This window comes from Neovison vison, chromosome 1 (genome assembly GCF_020171115.1).
Source record: "Neovison vison isolate M4711 chromosome 1, ASM_NN_V1, whole genome shotgun sequence".
Lineage (NCBI taxonomy): Eukaryota > Metazoa > Chordata > Mammalia > Carnivora > Mustelidae > Neogale > Neogale vison.
In genome coordinates, this window is record NC_058091.1 from 256,431,622 (window position 1) to 256,448,680 (window position 17,059).

The window sequence follows — 17,059 nt, forward strand, 5'->3', positions numbered from 1 at the left end:
TCAGAATGGGGGAGGCCCTCTAGGAATCCCAATTTTGTGGGATGAGGATGTAGTAATAAGCCCCTGAGAAACAAATTCTCAAGTCAGACTTCTTCCAAGAGTGGGATGTTTTATAAAGTTTAAAGTGTGCCTTCTCAAGGAAAATTACATTTCCCACTGCTAATGAAGTATAGTGTAAGGCCACGGCTTGTGTTTCCATAGAATACCAGAAGCAACCCTCTTTGTAGCACACCTTTCCCTGATTTCCTGGCCTCACATATAGAAGAGAAACATTTTGAGATCAACTTGGGTGACTTTGCTTTGATAGGACATGCCCGTTGCTAAACTCAACTATCAAGAAAGGTTTCAAGAAACACTAGTCCAGGGAACATGATTATAACAGGAGCCTGTGGATTTACTTCTTCACCAGGAAGGCCAACCTTTCATGTCTCATTAGCAATAAAGGGCACAATATTTGCTACAAGCCTGAACCACGAAGACAGAGCAGTGAGATACAAAAGCCAGATGACAGTGGCAATCTCAAATTAATAGCCTAGTTACAGTCTGCCGCAAACTGGAAGGGCCTCCTTCATGTCCCAGGTTTGAGTTAAGTCACAATCCCCAGGGTAGTAAAGGGTTTTTGTGGAGGGGCGGAAATCAGCTGTTCTTCGTGCTCTGAAAATCTGAACTTTAGCACCTAGCTCTGTTTTGATGGCCCAGGGCTGCGGTGAATATATGTTGTAATTGGGCACCTGCAGCTTGTCTTAAAAGTGAAACGGAGGCGGAAGAAATGAGTGCCAGTCCCACCCAGCACCCCTTGTGGGGGGGTGGGGGCGGCCTCCGGCGCTCTTGGAAGGAATAGCTCTGCAGGCGGTAATTGTATGGCTTAATTCTTCTAGACCAAACCGCTTCAGATCTCTGCCAGTGAAAGGCAAACGTTGTTTGTAAGTCATTTAATTGTGTTACTGTCTCTCAACTTTATCAGATGCTGCTGAGGCCAAGAGGGCTGTGCGTGGCCCTGTGGGAGGCTCTGGCGGGCTCCCAGCCTCGTTCTAAGTGCCCACAGCTCAGAGACCCCAACGCTGCTGCTTCCAGACTCGCAACAAACTACTAATTTAATGGGTTCAAATGGTATTTGTCTCGACACAGGATCCATGTTGAAGGTTGCACCAAGACATTCACACCTTGATGACAGAGTACCATTTACTAGTGCAGACTTAGGTTCAAACCTGGTTTATTAAGTTCTTTGGTTAAATATTGTTTCTACACCCTTTTAGAGCATTATAACAACAAAGATAATGGTATTTTATAGAAAGACTGAAAACCCATCTCTTGCTTTCTCAAAGACTGAATTTACATTGTGCACTATTATAAATTCTTAGAATTAGACCAGACTTATAAAAAGCGAGGGATTTTGTTGTTGTTTCTTTTGAAAAATAGATTCTCCTGGGCTAGCCAACATCACTGTCCTGGGACCCAGACGCACAAGAGTCTCTTGGTAAAGGCTGCTCGGCATGTGGTCGGGGGAGGCGGTCAGCTCATCATGTCCAGACTGCATGGCTCACTGCTGCCGTCACTCCGCAGGGCCTCTGCCACGTCTCTTCTGAAGACGGACAGGTTCTGGGTGAACCTGGGGAAAAAGGAAGAAAGGCTGGGGGCAGTGGGAAGGCCGAGGTGGTGTGAGCAGGGAGGATGATGAAGACACTGCAGTGGTCAGGACCTTGGAAAGAGCCCCAATCCTGGCTGAGCTCCTTCCTACCGCCTCCACTGCCGCCAACCCCTGCTTCTTCCTCTCCCTTCCAGAAAACAAGGGTTTTACCACCAGATGTGCGTGGACCATTTTGAGGGGCACATTTTGTGGGTGTACTATTTAAAAACTGCTTTTAAAAGTCAAATTACACACAGACAGTAAGGAATATAAAGAAATGAATCAAAGTTTCTGTGCCAAGCACTGGGTTGAGTTTACACACAAATCCATTTAGGCATCACAAGTCTTCCCAAAGGTCAGTATTCGTATCCTCACTTTGCAGATGAGAAAACCAGGCTAGATTACCTGGATTCGAATCCTGGTTTCATCACTTCTTAGTGGGGTGATCTTGGATGAATACTTAGCCGCTTGTCTTGAATAGCTACCTCATGGGATTGTGGGAAGTGAGAATTCAATGACTCAGTTGAGACAATGCCCGTATGTACTCACCCTAGCATATGGCACGTGGAAAGCATCTGTATTCTCTTAAACAGGAGGGCTGTCTGGCATCGTTTTACAGAGCAGCTCAGGAGGGGATACTCCAATTCCCAAGCCTCAAGTGATGCAATCTCCCCCCTTCTGGCACCTATGGTGTCCCCATTCATTCAGTCTCTTCTGCCTGCCAGAGGATCATGGCATGGGATGAGCAGTCAAGGGTGTGTCTGCAGAGCCCATCTGACTTGGCCTTGTACCGCCAGGGCCCAGGCTAGGGACTACCACACGTCACTGTGGTTATTGGGATGACTGATGACTCACATTTCAAATGGAGAAGCATTTGAATGTTACCACTTTTACAAGAGACGGTGCAGGCAATCCCTCCCAGGCCCCGAAAACATTTTTCTTCCTACATTGTTCATTATGGTCTGTTTCCTCCATTAGAAGCTTCTAATGGAGGCAAGGCAAAAACCTTGAACAAGTATTTCACCAGTGTTATCCTCAATGCTGGCACACAGTCGATGCTCAATAAAGTTTTGTGCTCTAAATAAATGAACGGATGATAAATCTGGGTTCCTTTCATTTAGATCTCATTGGCAACTGTAAAACCAGCCACTCTTAAAGGTTGGGCAGAGGAGGGAACTCATGTTTACTATGGCTCCTATGTCCTAGGTGCCACGCTTTACTACATTCTGTCCTTTCACTATCACAACCATTCTGTTGGCGAGTACACTGAGTATCAGAGCAGCTGACTGCCTTACTCACTGCCACACAGCCTGTAGAGGGCAGGGATAAAATTTAAAGTGGAGTCCGGCTGACCTCTAAGCCTGTGTTTGTTCAAATGCCGGGAAGGCTTTCCTTGTCCTTCATAGCAGTTCTGAGCTTTCCTTCTTTTGACCTTTTCAATGAGTTATTTTTCCTATCTTCTGCTGGATTATAGAGTGCATAAGGACACAGGCTGCATTTTACTAATCCCTGCTTCTCTATATAGTGCCTAGCATGGTGCTTAAAACAAAAGCAAATAGGGACACCTGGGTGGCTCCGTTGGTTAAGTGTCTGCCTTTGGCTCAAGTCATGATCCCAGGGTCCTGGGATCGAGTCCCACATTGGGCTCTCCTCTCAGTGGGGAGCCTGCTTCTCCCCCTCCCTCTGCCTGCCGCTCCCCCTGCTTGTGTGTGCGCTCTCTGTCAAATAAATAAATAAAATCTTTAAAAAAAAAAGGCAAATACCTAGTAATATGTATTGGATGGAAATAAGCCGAGTCAAGGCTTACAAGATGTAACAGAAAAGCCACCTGAGTGCGTGCTTGGTGTCAGCACGATCCAGTTGTTTTCCACAAGCCACAGACGCTGAGCCTACTGGGCAGGGCTTACCTGTCTCTGTTCTTGACCGACAGGTTCTGCTCTACTCCTTCCATCAGGTTCCTGAAGCACTGGGCAAGGACCTCCTGCTTGGGGAGAGGCTGGCTGTTTATCAGACTTGCCCTCAGTTCACTGAAATACTGTGGGGAGAAAGAATAGCCTCAGGGCATGGACGCCAGACCTGAGCCCCTGAGAGAGCTGTGGGGGAGGGTCTCGACCTGCTCCCTCCGCTCGCGCTCCTCACTCTCAAAGGAGCTTCTGTCCAGGTCCACTTTGAACTTTAAGCCAAAGCAATAGCTCCGTTTCAAGGTGTAACTGTATTATCCCTTCTCATAAAGATCTCTTGTGATAATTGTTCTCCCATCACGGAACAATCTAGGCCCTCTGTGGGGGACCAAGCATGTGAAGGTCTTCCTGACTCTCATCTCCACTCATCACGGAAAGGCTGAAAGAGGAAGGGCCTCTTCTCCTCTGAGGCAGGAGAGAAGACTTTAACAAGGGAGGACTTGGGGTGACTGGAGGTAAGGCCCAGGGTCCCCCATCAGGTTTCGTCATTGTCCTTGGCTTTAGTGACTTACTCCTTACACAAGCCCGGACTTGGTCCCAAGTGTCTGTCCACTGGCTGAGGCTGGGTCTGCTCCCCTGAGGCCGGGTGCTAGAGGGGCTTGTTTCCTTCTGAAAGGGCCTTCTGGCCCTAAGAAATGCACCTGTCACACCCAGTGACGAAGAGCTGCACCGCCCTTCCCCTCTGCTGGGGTCTGCGGGCTTCTACACACACAAGCTCTTGCGTGACACACAGCTCCTCATCATTGGAAACGGCTTAATTTCCGCACAAAGACAACATTGTGCCAGTCATGTGTTTATCCTTCCCAGCCCAAACAGCATGATATTTAATTTCCATCATACATTAAAACAGCCCACATCAAAAACACACATAATTAATATGTAGTCAGACTAATACTTAAATACTATATATCAGAGGCATTACACTTAAACCACAATGTCTTCCTGAACAAGATTGGGAATGCACAAAACTACTTATTTTTCCCTTTTATAATGATGCAGTGACTCACACCAAATAGAAAATTATTAGTTTTTCATCCCAAACCATGAAATATTGCCTCCATCAGTAAAGTATAATATTGTGATGTCATAAGCTTTTTCTAAACACTGAATTTGCCCTTATTCCCTCTCAATCATTTTAAAAGAACTGCTCTCTTTTATAGAGCTTGGATTTAAATCACAATAACACCGAGGGAAGATGAATGACAGTGCTATTGAATGTGGCTAAAATTGGATACTTCAGCACAGGTGAATGATGAGACAGCTCTTCTCTTTTTGATATATTTTCTTCTTCTATTAGTTTCCTTCCAAGGCTGGGATTTCAGTTTGAATTTTAATGTATGCGCCTGCCTCTAATCTCACTGTCTTTCTCCCCAGTACTATCTTATTGTATAGACAATTCATTCTCCCGAGCAGTAATGCACTGTTCCTCCTGACTGCTGGGGAGACGGGGGGTGGTTCAGGAGGAAGAAGCTGGAGGGCCTAGGAGGCTGCCCACAGTGGCAAGTGCACGTATGAGCTGGAGGCTTGTGCCTTCCGGTGGAGGGTGCTGGTTCCGCAGTGAGTCCCTGAAGGGACGAGGACCACATAGGCCAGTTGGGAGCAGAAAGAGTTGCATCTTGGAATTCCATAGGAAACGGGGTAAGGACATGAGGGGGAGCTTGAAGCACTACTGAGCAAACCACCTGCCCAGCGTGTGGCGGCTTTGGGTTCCAGAAGAGCTGGTCTTGAGGCCTTCACTTACCCGAAGAAGAGCTGAGGCCTCTGAGGAAGGGCTATCTGGGGGATTATGGCCTTGCCCCAGAGTGCTCAAGGTTCCAGCTCAAGCTCCGTTGTTCCTTCTGTTTTCTTGTCGCAGCTCGGCCTGGCGTACAGTTTCTCCCTCCCCGCCCATGGACCATCTCCTGTGGACATTCCTGCAATCACACTTACCTTCTCGTTGAGCAGGATGAGCCCCAGCAGAGGCCTGGATACTGACCACTGGTTCCGACAGTCTTCAAAGACAATGGTGTTCATGAGGACAGACATCATCTAGAAGACAGAGTCAAATGAAGACCTTAGTTCCGAGGTCCCCCCAACCCCAGGTCTGTCGTGGGCTCACCTTCTACCCTATATCATGCCAACAGCCACGAAGGCTCTTCTTTGACAAAGAGTTTTGACCCTGTAAGCCTATACTGCTGCATGGAGGAACTCTTGGCCAAGAGGAAGAGCTTCTACCACCAAAAGCTTCAGTGAGAAACTTCTGGGTGGGCAGAAGTCAGAGGTTACAGAGCTAAGAGGGTCAGTCTCTGACCCTCAACCCTGGTATATTTTCCTCCATTCAACTCGCCAGGAGGTGACTTCTTGCCTCTCACTTCACCAGAGGTCACGTTATGGAGGGGCAACATCTCTCAGAGTGAGGGAGAAATGGGATACATTCCACGTGACCTCAGAAGGTCCCGTTTCCTGTGGGCTCAGGCTCATCTGTTCTCCTTTCACTAGCTCAGTCACTCACTTCACTTTTATATGTACATACAAATGCATCCTCTTAAATTCAAAGTCTCAATACACCTAAGGGAGGTCAGAGAATAGGCATCTACTGTGACCTCTGCCCTGGGGGAGCTAGAAGCTTCCTGGGGCAGAGCACAGAGCAGAGAGATAGCTAGAAATCGGGCGGGGCCAATGGTAGTGGGATAGCAGTGGAGGGAGGGATGCTTCTGGGTCTTTGAGCAGGCAGGGAAGATTCCATAGAGAAGGTATGGGTTAAGGAGAGCACCGTACATGTGTTCTGGGGACAGAAGGCAGTTCAAAAGGAGGTTGGGAAAAAACTGAGTGTGGCAGGGGAGAAGAGACGGGAGCCAGAGAACCCAGACTCAGGGCCAGGCTGGTAGACCATGCTGCGGAGCCTGGACTTCATCGTGATGAAGGGGGAGCCCGTGATGGGTTTGTGGCAAAGGAGAGACGCTCAGATCTGCACTTAAGCAAGATCCCTTCCGAGACAGTAGAAAGCATGCAGTTGCAGGTGATATTAAAGGACGAAGGCCAGGGTTGGGGTTCCTACAACAGTCTGGGCAGGTGGCAGGGAAGCAAGCTTTGGTCCCCTGTGTGCAGCTGATGGTACACTTGCCTTTCCTTGGACACTTTACCTCCCATCTCTAGTCCTTCCGTATCCACAGCTCCAGAGCTCCTGTGCCCCAAAGAGCACAGCGGAGACGGAGGTTATGTGGGAAAGCTACCACCCACATGATCCCTGAAGGGGCTCTGGTGATGCCTGCTCTTGTCCCCTCCACTTCTGCAATCCAATCTGCCCAGCGATCTCAGGCCAATTACTGAACCTCTCTCTGTCTCTGTGTCAGTTTCATTAGCTATCAGGAGGGAAATAATAATCTAGCCCAAGAAAGCTCTGAGAATCAAATGAGATGGTGGAAATAAAAAAGTGTTGCAGAGAGGAAAAAGTGCCATAAACATTTAAGGTACACGATAACAACAGTAATGGGCATCTCTGTAGTTCGAAACATCTGCCACCCCGTACATCATGCTCATCATCCTGACGGTTAGGCTGGCTGCAGGGGACGCTGGCCAACTCCACATTTACTGTATGTCCAGGCTCTCAGGGGAGAGGCGAGGGACTCAAGCCCAGCCCGCTGAACATCACTTGTTCCCATGTACGATCTGACAAGACACCCAAAGTCAGAGAGCCACAAATTAAATTGACAAGCAAAACTAACAGATCTACAGAGACGGTCTAAAATATTACGGGCTTCGCAATCTGAAGGCAGAATGGATATTTTAATGGAAAAGATTAAAGTCAGAGGCACCAAACTCCTCCAGTAACTGACAAAGCAATCCTGAAGTGATGTGCCAATTACTTTATACGGTCCCTCCGTGGATTCATTTGTCTGAATGCATGTATTTATGTCTGTAATAAGTAAGGCGATGTTTGAATAAAATACTTTTCTAAAAATAAAGTTGGCTAAAATGTCTGATTTTTAAAAAAAATTTTTTTTACTCTTCTGCAAAAATAGAGATTAGTGAGCAAATGTACTCAAGTGCTATTGACGTGGCAGCTGCGGGGGGAGGGGACAGCAGAAGCGATGCCGCGGATTCCTTTGGACAAGCTCCCCCCCGCTGCCAGTCTGGAAGGATAGTGGGTGAAACGCCTACCTACAGAATCCTGATCCTGCAAGAATCCTGCAAACTCTCTGGTAGGAGGCTCTCCGTGCTCAATGACACGGACACATGCAGGATCAAAAGGGGGCGCCCTTGGCGACGCTGCACCCGGGAGCCCTAGCCTGCACAGAGTCACATAATGCAACTGAAAGCCTGGATTCCACAGGATCCAGCAGGCCCCCACTCCCCAACTTCTGCTCACCCCCATACTGTTACAGGATGGCTGTAATGGCCATTCGTGATCTGCCCAACTGAGGCCTCGTTTTCCAGGGCCCACGTCTAAAACACACACATTACCCACTGTATTAACCCAAGCCACTCTTCTGCCCAGCCAGGGAAGGGACCATTTGGGAAGAGGAGCTGTGTGGCTTGGTCCACTTAGGAAAACCATAATCCACATTGCCTCAGCACTTCCTCTTTCTCCTCCCTTCTCCCCACAGGCTTTGGTGTGAGTTTGCAGGAAATGTCCCTCCATGACACAAAACCAGCATGATGTGGTAGGGACAGGCTTTGGAGCCTGCCAGAAAGGAGGCCAAATCCAGGCCTGCCACTTACCTAACTCAGATGCTGGGCGAGTCCCTTCACTTCTCTGAGGCTTTATCTCCTTACCTGTAAAACGGGAGATTATAACAACTACTCTGAAGGGTTGCTGGGAGGACTGGCAACTGTACTGTGTCTGCTGCCCAGTAGGCATTCCATAATTACTTGTGTTCCTTTATGGAATCTATGGTTTCCCTCTGTGGTGTGACCTAATGGAATTTCAGGGCTCAAGGAAACACCTCATTTCATGTCTTGATTATGTTCAGATAAATGAGATCATAGTCTCCTCACAATTACCTAACTTGACAGAGAGTGGCAGTCAAAAGATAACCCACCATAGCAAAGAGTCTCCAGACCATCCCTGTTTGTTCTGACACATGTATTAGCATGGAGTCTGAATGACAGGGTTTCTGCTCTTCTGAAGGCTCATCATCTTCCAAATCAAACACAAAGCTACCACAAATACCTGACTTGGAAAGGTAAGACAATCTAATGTTGGGCCATCTGGATCTCCATCCACCCCTCGGCCCCTCTCCTCTGCTTCCGCCCTAGGATGCTCTGGTCTGGGCACAAGCCTGAAGCACAGTGGACCCTGCAGCCCGGATATGCTGGTCACGCTCTCCCAGCGGCAAGGTGGCGGCCACACGCTCTCCTGTTTTGTCTCCTGCTGTTGTAGAATAAGCAAAGATGGGGCCTGTGTTGCAGGCTTTGCTGCGAGCTGGCGAGTCTGCACTCTAAGGAAGGTGGAAGCTCCGTGGCTCTAGAAGCTGGGTAGAGCAGGATGGTGGGGGTCACGTGGCCCCCCGAGTGCGGGGTGATGACTGGTTGTGAGACTAGACCGTAAATTCCTGGGAGCTGAGACCAGGAGGGTCTGCAGACTCCGTATCCCTAGGGCCTGGCATGGCATCTGGCACACAGCAGAGGCTTGGGAAATAGCAACTGAAGGAAACAATGGATATGTGAATGAATGAATGAATGGACGGGAAAGGATGAATGAACTTTCAAGAGCAAAAGTATAAAAGGCTAAAGAACATTTTGAAAGGGGATAGTATAAAAAACAGAAAGTTCTGGCCTCAATCTCTGGCAAAAATCTGAAATGGGTAAATACCTAAATTAATACACTGTTCATTTCCAAGGATCTTGCCTTTGTGCTCGGAGCCTAAGAACTCTCCTAAGCCGCTGGTGTCCCTCCAGCCAGCAGCTCCCCAGGAGAGCCCTCGTGGGGCCACAAAGGCCGAAGGCTAATGCATCATCATCTCTACTGACCAGCACGTGCACCCAAGAGAGGTTGTGCCCGATGAGTTACTTGCTCGAGGCATCAGGCTACAGCTGTTGGGATGCGAGGGAGAACTCAGGTACATGCATGGGTCTGCCTGGGTCCCGAGGCCATGCCTCTGCCATCACGCCAGACTGCTGCCTGCTGCAGTCCATAGCAGGGCGGCGACCATCAGTGGCAGTGACCAAGGCCATGTGTCCTGCTCCTGCTGCAGTCTGCCGGGGCCCTGCTGGTGTGGGCGGAGAGGCTTGCTTCTGGGCACGATCACTCTGGCACCTTCTGTGGGCCTCCTGGATCACATGTATCTCCTCTGCTGTCTCCTTTGAGACTGGAATGGCTGCTGGAATCCCCGCGATGAGAGTCCAGGCTAGCAGGTCCTGGAGAGCGTGCAGACCTTCCTGCCTCCTACCTGATGCTTCTAGAAACGTGGTGAACCGATTTTCAGACTCTCAAGATGAACAACAGTAGACATAATTAATAGACTGTCTCTGGAAAATGGTCCACTGAATGTTTTCCTAAAAATAACAATTTCCCTCCCACCAAAAGTACCATGTACACAGTAATTTAAATTAACATCATTAAGAACATTAGTAAATTAAGCTAATTTCCTTTGTGTTACAATGTTCCCTACAAGGTGAACGCTTTTCACTGTTAGCAATCTTAGCGCCTACTGAATAATGCAACTAAAAGCCATTCCACAGAGTTCTGAGAACCAGAGGAGGAGACGCTAACCCTCCCTCTTGCTCCCGGCCTGTGTCAGGAAGACAAAACCCCGAAGCTGGAGCGACACCATGAAGCCTGGTACTGCGGGGACGGGAGCCTGGATGTAAGGAGGGGAACGCCCCCTCCTCCTTCTCCCGCCCACTCTGTACACACTTCAGTTACACTCCAACTTTGCTCCCTGCTCCCGGAAATGGAAAATGGGAATGGGATGAGAGTCATCGGTCTTGTCCTAGAGGTGGTAGAAACAGGGCCCGAGAGGGAAGCTTTGGTCTAACAAAGGAAGGACAGCCAGAGGAAAGGTGAGAGGCCCCGGATGAAGCCCTCCTGTGCCCGGGTCTAAGTGGAGGGAAGAAGACAAAGCAAGGATGGTCTGGGCTTGGCCAAGAGGGCATGTCTGTAGAAGGAGGAGTCTTAATCAGTCAGGAAAGGGGTCTTAATGGGAAAAGAAATAGAATGCAAAATTCTCTACACCACTGGCCAAGCCGGAATGTTCTGGATTTTGACACAGTGAGCTGAAGTTTTGAAGAACGACCAATGATAAATGGACCCAAAACTGAAGAGCGGGTCGTGTGTCTCAACAATCTCTTGGCGTACATAATTGGCCTTCCAGAAGGCCAGTAAGACAGGAGAGGGAAGGCTGGCCCCAGCTAAAAACAATGAGCCAAAACCAGTATTGCTGGGATAGTGCAGTCAGATCTGAGCAAGCAGAGGAAACTTCTGCCCATCTCCACAGTCATTTCTCCAGAGCCTCTTGCCCAGGATGGAGATCCAGGATCGGGGAGAATCTGAATGCTGCCAAAGGAGGAAAAGCTTCCAGGTTTTCAGTGCTTGTGAAAGTAAGGCAGTTGCTGTCATTACCGAGTGCTGTTCCTGAGGCCATGTGCACAGCAGATATTGAAATGTGATCCTCCTCAAATTAGATACTAGTCATCTTTAGGGAAAAGGAATCAATTGTTCTCTTCGTCTGCTGTCTACTGATGTGATATTAGCGGAATGTTATGAAAAATGAAAGCAATGGACAAATAAGCACGTTATTTTCCAGCCTGGATTAACTAAGCCCCATCATCTATGTTACACTAAATCTTTTAATGTCTGTGAATATTAAGCACTTTCCTAAATCCTTATTGTGCCTTTACAGCTTCATAATACTAGCAACTATTTAGCACTTAAAATGAAAAAACAAAACAAACAAACAAAAAAACCAAACCCTAACAAAATGCAAGATGCGGTGAGCCTCTTATTTTTAAAGAAACAAGATTTCAATCAATTACGGGTGACCCATTCCTCTTGGAAAATCATCTCAGAGTTCTGCCTACTTGGCCTTTGCACAATGCTAGATTTGCTCTCGAAGTTTAAAAAAAAAAAAAAAAGCAAAACATCTTTTTACCAATAACGGCATTGCAGGATTGCAGGCCTGGTTAACTCATCTGGTTCTGGTCATACATTAGCGGCGCTATCTGCACATTTAAACCAACAGCACTCTCTTCCTCTGCCCCCTCCTATGCAAAGTTAAAGGATGCTTTTCCTCCAAGTGATAAATCGCCCAGGATATTAAAGAAACTCTTCCATCCACTGTAAAATCTAAGGAAATACACAACCTGGTTTTGCTGTTGTTTCAATTTTCTCCATTACCAACATTACCCCTAGTTCTGAAGACATTCATTTTAATCATCGTTTATCGGGGAAAGAATTACCTGCCAGTCTTCTGGCTTATACGAAAGAAGATAAAGTTGGAATGAAACTTCAGGATTAATTAATTGAGAGTACTGCCTGTAATGTGTCTACTCTGAACGTTATAGCGCACATCACAATGAAAACAGTTTTATTTTCCATGGTTGAAATAAATTATAATAAATAATTCATTTCAATGGCAGAGATGTACTGGAGAGCAAGAGCAGCAAAATTGACTACGCTACACTGTGAGTCTCATTCTTGAATCTTCATTATCCATTTGAAACTTTTTACGAGTAGTAAATCATATTTCAAGTGGCTGCGGATCTCATAAAGCAGCTTGCTGCATTCAAATAAAACCAGAAAACCTGGGCACTGGGAGTCTGCAGGCCTTGCCACTCAGCACTATTTGGGAAACTCTTTCTCACTCTTCTCTTGCCAGCATCAAACAGAACACTTTCCCCTCGATATAAAAATTAAGCATCACTTGTCAAAAACGTCATCTATGTTTCCTCTGGGTGGGAATGGTGGGAAAATCTCTATGTAGAGGAACAACCTTCACCTTCACAGCCATTTCCCTCTAATTTTTATTCCCAAATGAATGACTGCCACACAGCCAGGTTCTAGAACCTCAATGGCCTCTACTAGCCTCTGGGGGGCCCTCAATTAGCAAATATGTGTACAAACTCAAGAGAGAGGGGCACATGTGCTATGTTTCTGTCTAAAAAGAACAGCCAATCTTCATAGGATGGGTGATATTAAGCTTGAACCTTAAAAGATATATATAAGCATCAGCAGGGAAGAAGGATATATCATGAAGAGGAAATAAAATGAGAAAAGACAAAGCAGACAGGGCTTGGGAACAGGAACAGTTAGCCTCCTCTTTTGAGTAGAAAGGAGCAGAGCTGAGGGCGGGGAGCTGAAGGCTGGGCAGGGTCCAGGCTCTAAAAGGCCTGTGCTGGGGCGCCTGGGTGGCTCATTGGTTACGCCTCTGCCTTCGGCTCAGGTCATGATCTCAGGGTCCTGGGATGGAGCCCTGCATCAGGCTCTCTGCTCGGCAGGGAGCCTGCTCCTCCCCTCCAACTGCCTCTCTGCCTACTTGTGATCTCTGTCAAATAAATAAAAATCTTAAAAAAAAAAAGGCCTGTGCTGTCACACTAAATGCAGGAGTTTGGGCCAGTGCATAACGGGTAGCCTTCAAAGGATTCCTGAATAATGCTGAGCTCTGGGATCTAGAACAATGACCTATGGGAGACTGGAGAAAGGCAATGATGGGTCGGTACCAGAGGCAAGGGAGCACGTTTAGATACTACTGCAACAGTCCAGCCGAGTCCCCACCAAGGCTGGTAGTAGAGACAGAGAGGAGTGGTCAGAATCCTTGAGTGTATACCCCATTTTTTCCCCCAGGCAATGAAATCTTTCCAAGAAACATAACCTGCCACTAAAGCTGTAGAAAAAGTCAGAGCTTTAGGCCTCAAATGCAGGACTGCCCATGGAGAAGAGGGGCTGGGCGCCAGATGGTCCTTGGAGTGCTAAGGGCAGTGGAGAGGATCTGCAGACTAACAGTTCAACAGTGAACTCGGGACATCCGGAGCCGCGAGACAACCCAGCCGGCAGACGTACACATGCACGACGGAGAAGACTACAAGCACATGTTTATATTAAATATTCAGTGATCAGGTAAACTCTAACCACTGCCGTTCAGAAGCAGGGAGGGGAGTGGGAAATAGCATGCTAGTTTATTGAACAGTCATCACAACATTTCCCAATGAATATCGTATTTCAAAACAGCGCAGCATCAGGCATAATGGCACGAGGGCATCTCGTACAGCCATCCAAGCAGAGTGCAATGAATATTGTATTTCATAATAAATATATTATCCTTACAGGAGGAGGGTCAATGTTTCATGGTCTCTCATCTGTCACTACATTCTCCCAGATTTCCTGAAGGGATTTAGTTAGATGGACCTAAAAATCATCATAACCAACAGAAGAGGATTATCTTACTTATTATGTTCAAATGATTTTGTGTGAGGAGAAAAAAGTATTTTTGTGGCACATTCACAGGGCCCTCGGAAGCATTTTCCATTAAAGATTAGTCTAGAGTTTATGTTCAAACCACAGAGGACAGCATACTGCCTTTCAGATTTGAGGGTTTTTATTTATAGTCGTCTAAATGGCAGAGTGCTGGCCAGGAGGCCAAGGAGATGATTCAAAGACTTACCGAGATTTGGAAGCTCTTTTGCCCTAAGAATTACATAGGGCGCCTGAGGAATGATAGGACTAGATCCCTGCTCCCTGATTTATTCAGACGTTTACTGACTACGTACTCTGTGCCAAGCTCTGTGTCACAACCTGGGGACACACAGATGAACAAGGCACAGTCCCAGCCCTCAAAGAGCTCACAGTCGGGTAGGGAAGGAGATGCACAGCTGATAAACCATGACAACCCAACAGAGAAAGTCCCACACACAGAAGCCAGCACAGGAGGCTTTAAGAGACCAGAGGAGGCTGAAGAACTGTCTTGGGGTGGGGACCAGGCCAGGAAGTCTTCGCAGGTGACATGGGGGGCTGTGGGAGAAAATAAACCGAGTCTGACAGGCACACAGGTTGGAAGGAGGGCGAGCAGGGGCAAAGGTTTGGAGAGGTGTTTGGGGGACGGCGAGCAGTTCTGTGGGACTGGAGGGGGGCAGTGTGGAGTGGCCGCTGGTGGCCAGGAAGGCTGAATACGTGGACAGGGGCCAGATCTTGGGAAGGGCCTAGTAATGGGTGCTACAAAACATGGGCCTTATCTTGCAGGCAATGGGGTGCCATTCAAGGTGAATGACTTGAGGTAAATGACTCTGAGAATGACTCAGAAGGACAAACTGCTGGTCGAGACCCTCTGCTGATGGTCTGCTCCTTTAGGAGGCCTGGGCTGTCTGACTTCTCATCCGTCTACAGAGGCAGCTCTGTTTCTGTTCTAGGATCAGGAGGCCACAGACACAGGTTACTTGCCTGGCCTGCAAGCAGCGGGGGCAGATCTTGGCTCCCTCTTTGCTGGCTCTGTGGCCAGGACCCAGAGAAATGGCACTGCCATTACTTCCCTTGGTCCGCAGTGCATAACGTAATAGTGTCCCCTGTCAGGAATGGTTCTCTTTGTCAGGAAGCTTTTTATTGATGTTCAACCTTCATTTTCCCTTTCTTAATAATATCCCATTATGCCAATACTCCATTGTGCCATGCTAAGTAATTCCCTCTCCTTCTTGGCAGTGACATCTCCCAAGTATTTATAGACTTATCAAATGCCCTGTTTAGTTGTCACTTAGGCAGGCTATACATATTTAGCTTCTTTAATCTGGCCCCATAAGCCAGACCTTCCATTCTCCTAAATCACTTGAGTTCCTTTCCTCCAGGTTTCTGTCAATTTGTTTCCAGCCTCTCTGTGATGCAGGGGGGCTCAGGAAGAAGATGGGGCTGGAGAGGGAGGGTTAGCTCCCTCTGTGGGATATGAGCCCAGCCTTTGCTGAGGACAGAACTTGTCCCTTCAAGTGCAGACTCCAGAACAGGCCAGGCCAGGCCTCTGGGGGGCTACGAGTCCCTCACATTATCTGCATGTGTTTCCAGTCCCTGATATTCCACTGGTGGCTCTCATTCTGTGCCAGGTGCACACAGGCAACACGTAAGTAGTAAGCGCCTACCATGTGTCGGGTGTCATGCCGAGGGCTTCTCCCTCCTGCTTTTCCTCTCCCTCTTCATTTCTCACACATATTCAATGTTCAAAGACTTACTGAGAGCCTACTATGTGCCAGGCATTGTGGTATGGGATGGAATAAGATGCGGTCCTTGTGGCCTTAAGAAGCTCCTGGAACCCGAGTATTTTATCAATGTCTTATTGCCCACCCATCAAGTCGTTTCCTTCCAATCCTAAAGGGTCTCTGAGAAGTCATCCCTAAATGCACTGAACTCTAATTGACGCTTTTAGTTCCTTGAGTGGAACTTCTTCGTCCTATCTAAAACTAGATGCCACATTAAGTACGGGCATTAACACAGAGCTCTTGCTTAGGATTTTCTTTCTGGTGGGTCTCTCTGGGACCTGAGAGAGTTCTCTCCAGGCCTTGCACTTCTCATCACTCCTTCTTGGCAGTTGGCTTCACATTCCTCATTCACATGACCTCAACTAAGTATGCACTTGAATTTTTCTTTTCCACGGTAGTGATGTTCTGAGTTACACGGCAGGCTGAGGAGTGACAGAATGGGAAAGAGCTAAGGCAAGTCTTGGGGAGTCTGGGCCTAAGACCTCAGGAGGGACTAATTCAACTACCTGATCCTGGGGGCCAGTTCCAGTAAGGCTGAGAAGTGCCCTGGTGGAGATGCTGGTATATCTAAAGAGGTAAAGTAACTATCCCAAGGACACAGAAGTATTCAAAGCCAGGTACGTTGACTGAAAAATCTGTTCTGATTGCAGTAAAGCAGAAAATCCTAACAAATACAGAATTCGCAACTCAGCACTCTGAAAGGATGGAAATTCATCCATCTGAAAGCATTCCCTGCATCTTCCAAAGCATGACAAGGGATGAAGAATTAACATACAAGAGTATTCTTGGGTGCAAAGCGTAAAAGGTAGCAGGCCACAGGCCTGTCCTCATGACAGGCCAGAGGACTAGGGAAACTTTACCTTGTTCTCTAAGTAGTGATCAGGCTGTAATCAAAGAAGTTGTTTTCTTGAACATATGAAATGAGCTCATAGCCTCCCTAGTGGTTGCTGCTGATTAAACTTTCTAAGAATTAAGACTGGAAATGAATATGAAAGTTCAGTTCACAACTCTGGCACACACTCATATGCTTTGGAAAAATTTCCCATTGTTTACCCTTCAAGTATGTGAAAAACCAGGTACAACTGTAAAATGAATAAATCAAGCCATCATTAACCTGACCCTCACTTTACACAGTGCCATTCTTTCAAGAAACTCAATTTCTCATACCATTCACAACGCCACTTGGAAAGATAAAGGTGGGAGAAATGCCAGGAGAGCAGAGTAGGTTAAAGCCCTGGGAAGACCTGGTGCGGTAAAAAGTATGCGAGATCTAGAGACAACAAGCCTTAGTTATAGTCTCAGCACTGCTATTTACTGG

The 17,059-nt window shown here is 47.5% G+C and overlaps 1 protein-coding gene across 7 annotated transcripts in view; it reads right to left on the bottom strand.

The window, feature by feature from the left end:
• Positions 1-1,196: 1,196 nt before the first annotated feature.
• Positions 1,197-17,059, bottom strand: part of RANBP17 (RAN binding protein 17) — a 319,157-nt gene continuing 303,294 nt past the window's right edge. For 6 of the 7 annotated variants that reach the window (XM_044229647.1, XM_044229637.1, XM_044229616.1 and 3 more), the window contains 3 exons: positions 5,518-5,616; positions 3,535-3,662; positions 1,197-1,609 (listed from right to left, as the gene is read on the bottom strand). In XM_044229647.1, coding sequence (XP_044085582.1) covers positions 1,513-1,609; positions 3,535-3,662; positions 5,518-5,616 — 324 coding nt within the window. In that variant the 3' untranslated portion in view covers positions 1,197-1,512. Of the gene's footprint in view, positions 1,610-3,534; positions 3,663-5,517; positions 5,617-8,289; positions 8,344-17,059 lie in introns of those variants that run through there. The other variant, XR_006381540.1, reaches the window with a different exon arrangement.